General features: G+C 59.5%; 2 protein-coding genes across 2 annotated transcripts, besides 1 other annotated feature; both read right to left on the bottom strand.

The window, feature by feature from the left end:
• Positions 1–708: 708 nt before the first annotated feature.
• On the bottom strand, positions 709–1125 carry Tco025E_09434 (putative retrotransposon hot spot (RHS) protein; the record flags this gene model as incomplete). Its single annotated transcript, XM_029376253.1, has 1 exon — positions 709–1125. The coding sequence occupies one exon, from the start codon at positions 1123–1125 to the stop codon at positions 709–711; it is 417 nt and encodes a 138-aa protein (XP_029223622.1).
• A 694-nt stretch (positions 1126–1819) lies between these two features.
• On the bottom strand, positions 1820–3502 carry Tco025E_09433 (uncharacterized protein; the record flags this gene model as incomplete). The annotated part of the gene is made up of 1 exon (XM_029376252.1): positions 1820–3502. The coding sequence occupies one exon, from the start codon at positions 3500–3502 to the stop codon at positions 1820–1822; it is 1683 nt and encodes a 560-aa protein (XP_029223621.1).
• Positions 3503–3557: 55 nt separating this feature from the next.
• Positions 3558–3578: a microsatellite.
• Positions 3579–3783: the final 205 nt, after the last annotated feature.

Below are 3783 nucleotides of genomic sequence, written 5' to 3'. Positions count from 1 at the left end.
CCCCCACGCCGCGACGCCAGGCGCCCCACATCGTCCTCTGCGCAAACAGGCCGAGGGAGGATAAAATACGTTTGCTCCCGCCCTCCCTCTTTTTCTCACGCAAAACAGTCCCAACTTCTTTACATGAGGGCGATGCCAAAAAGAAGGGAAAAGCAAAAAAAACAGAAACGACCTCGCTGATTGCTGACTTATTTTTTACTTTTGAAGCCGTCCCCCAACGCTCCCTATTAATAGGAGCAGCCGAAGAAAAAAGAGCGATAAAAATCAAAATAGAAGGCACAGCAAAGCCACAAACGCATACAATACACAACAAAGACGGAAATTAAAAAGCAAAAAAAAGGCTGCTAGAGGGGCTCAGAGGACTGTGGCGCCTTGCGTGGTGCCAGCCACTGCCGCACATGCCGCCTCCCCTTGCAAGTGTGTTCGGCAGCGGGAGGGCCCACTGCCAGACGGCGAAGATCGGCCGCGGAGTGAGCGGCCAAAGCAGCGCTGCACCGGCACCGTAAATGTCCCTCACCTTGTCGCCTAGCATGCATCGTGCATACTGTTCAATTTGAAATAGGCCAACGACACACACACACGCGCCAGGAGAAGAAGTGCGTCAGCCGCAGACCGTGACGCGAACAAAAGGCACCGCAGCGATCCGAGCGACGAAACCACAGACGACGATGAGGAAAAATATGTTTGCGACACTGATCTCCAAAAGAGTCATCGAACGGTCTTCCGGCACAACTGCCGAAGCCACGCCCTTTCACGGTGCACCGAGCAAAAGGAACCACCCAGCAGAGAGACTGGCACACGCAAAGACAAATGTGCTGGTGGTTGGCCCGCTTTCACCTCCATTCGCACCCGTCTGTTGCTTCCTTCGCCCTCGTGAAACTCCAAGACGTGACTGCATTGCGCGTTTAGCACAGAGTCGTAGAGTCCCTCCGTCATTACGTCTTCTACCGTGCTGGTGAGGGGCCACCGTTGCCGTTGCGGTGTTTCCTCGACCCTTCGGCGCTGCGCTGCTGGCCGCTGCGTGTCGCCACCGGGCCCCAGCCTCGACCGGCGCCCTCTCCGCGGCACGGCATTCGCGGGGCGCTCCGCAGCAGCGGCAACTTCTTCCTCGCCTCTTCCAGACATTCTTTTCTTAATATTTTTCTCACTTCCCTACTTACTGTTGACTTGCGCCGCAGCCGAACACCAACCACCAGCCAAAAGGAACATGAGAAGAGGAGAAAAAGACAAAAAACTAGGCACAGAGACACACGACCCCCACGCAGCCACATTCAGCAAGAGAGAGAGAAAGAGAGGGGGGCGCCGGAAGGTTGTGGCACACGCATACACATCACACTTCAGCAGCCCGCGCAATGGGCGCAGTCAAGCAACAAACACAAAACAAACCCGGTGAAGTGAAGCCGAAGCGCGGGGGCGCGTCCACCGAGCAGCGGGGACGCGCAGCCACACGTGGGACGACCAGCACACACTCCATCCCTCTCTGTTCCCGCACAGCCCAATCCAGGAAGAGAAAAAGAGAGGTCGCCCACTGAAAGCAATGAAAACAAACAAACAAACAATAAAAAGGACAAAACAGTCACGGTGCTGTACCCATGCAGCCAAGCAGGGCGGCAGCGGCTCGTCGAGTGCAAAAAGAAAAGAAAAACGATGGGCCTGCATGAGTGGAGTTGTGTTTAGTTATGAGCAAATTATGTGTGTGTGCCTCGTGGGGTGCGGCGAGGGCGAGAGAGTCCATGCAGGGGCACGCACACAAAGAGAGTGAAAGAAACAGAGAAGGATAAGCTGTGCACGGCCCTCTCCCCCTCTCTCACTCAGTCTCTCACGCGACCCGCATCACAGCGGCAGCTGCACACGCAAGCAGAAGAAGCAGCGCAAGGGGGGAGGCGGAGTGCGCGGCCGCGGTGCCGCTGCCGTCGCTGTCGCCGGGCGCCGCCTTCGCTGCATTCGTCGAGTTGGTGGTGTTCGCCGCCGTTTGAGCAGCCGCCCCCGCTGCCGGCTGAGTGGCTTCTCCTTCACCGTCGCCACTCGTTTCCGCTTGACTTTGGGAGGTGGGCACTGCGGGATGCTCCTTTTGTTGTGGCTGGCCTGCTTCGTTTGCCACCACGGAACTCGCCGGCTGCGGCTGCGCCGCGGTGCTGCCGCTGCCACCGTCAGTCGTCATCGCTGCGGGACTGGCCTCAGTGGCGGTGTCCTCTGCTTTTGGCGGCGGCTCCTTGTCGCTGCTCGTCGGTGTGCCAGCGGCAGCTACACCTTGCTGTTGGGCTCCTGGGGCCGCTGCGGCAACAGACCCTGCAGAAAGTTCGGCAATCGCCTCAGCCTTATTTCCAGCCTGTTCGCCTGAAGTGCCACCGCCGCCCGGATGGGCAGTGGGTAGGGCTGCATCCACTGCCCTTCCATCCGGTGTATTACTTGTGACAGTTGGGGCCGGCACAGCTTCTTCGGGCTTAGCTTTCTCGTCACCGCCGTCAGCTTTATTATCACTGGCCAGACTCTCCTCGACATCCTTCCCTTTCGAAGGAGGCTTCCCCAATGTCGTCTCCTTCCCTGCTTCCCCTGGCACTTCAGTTGACGCCGGCGTTGGCGGCTTTGTTAGTGTCGAGGATCCCTCTGGTTGTCTTTCCGTCGGTGCTTCTTCTCTGCCGTCTGTCGAAGTGCCGGCGGAGCTGTCGGATGATTGTAGCGATGTCACTGCACCACCATCGCGAGATTGAGACGGAGCGATTTCGTTTGCTTCTTGGTCATTTCCACCTGGTGTGTTCTCCGTTATGTGCGTGTCGTCCACGTCCTCTTTTGCTGAGGCGTCGGCTCTCTTTGGTGGACCTCCTTCAGGCGTGTGCAAGTTTGTTTCGTCTTTTCCCTCGTGTTCCCTTTTTTGGGCCTCGGGCCCTGTCGAAGGCAGTGCCGGTGTTGGCTCCTGCAGGTTTTTCTGTGTATTTATTTGCCCCGGAGGAGTCGCAACGTCGCTTGGCCCGTCCGGCGAAGTCCCAAGTTGCCCTTCGGCGGCCTTTCCGCCAGTAGAAGCACCCGACGGCGGTTGCTCTTCCGTTTCGCCCGATGGCAATGGCGACAGCTCTTTTTCTCGTGACGGTGACCTGCCCAGTCCTCCGGGCCCCCCTGGCGGCCCAGTTGCTTCACCCGCTCCCAAAACCTCGGCGCTGTGCGTCTCCGCCTGCGGATTATATTCCCGCACTTTTGCTTCGGCGGGTCGTGCGGGGCCGCCGTCGGCAACGCCTTCGACACCGCCGCCCCCGCCGCCGGGGCCAGACGCACCCCCCGCCTCCGCCTCGCCACCGCTCTGCAGACTCGCCCGCAGCCCCCGCACCAACTCCGGCTTGCGGCCGCAGTACTTCGCCGCAATTTCCGCCTCGCTCATGTCCTTCGCGACGGCCCGCAAGTCCCTCCAGTCGCGCTCCGTGCAGTAGTCCCCCTCCGCCGCCCAGCCCCCGCCGGCGGCGCAGCACAGCGCGCAGAGGGCACACACCAACAGCGCACGGCCAACCATCGCCACACTCCTCCCACCGGAGCACAACACACACGCACAGAGTCTAGCGATGGGCAGAAAGAAAGAAAGAAAGAAAAAGAGGATAAGGCGAAAAACAAACACAGAGACCCACACGCACACACGGAGGGCCCGCAGTTTAGGGCGCCGCCCCGCGGAAGTCAAAAACCAAAACCCACAAACACAAGTCAAGCGTCGCCTTTCCCCGCCCCCTTTTAACCCACCACAACACGCCCGACGCCGGCCCCACTTCCCTCAGCGCAGCGTAAAAACAAACAAAAAAA

Source organism: Trypanosoma conorhini (assembly GCF_003719485.1).
Source record: "Trypanosoma conorhini strain 025E chromosome Unknown Tco_14.4_contig_01114, whole genome shotgun sequence".
NCBI classification, from domain to species: Eukaryota; Euglenozoa; class Kinetoplastea; order Trypanosomatida; family Trypanosomatidae; genus Trypanosoma; species Trypanosoma conorhini.
This window is presented reverse-complemented; position numbering and strand designations above follow the sequence as displayed.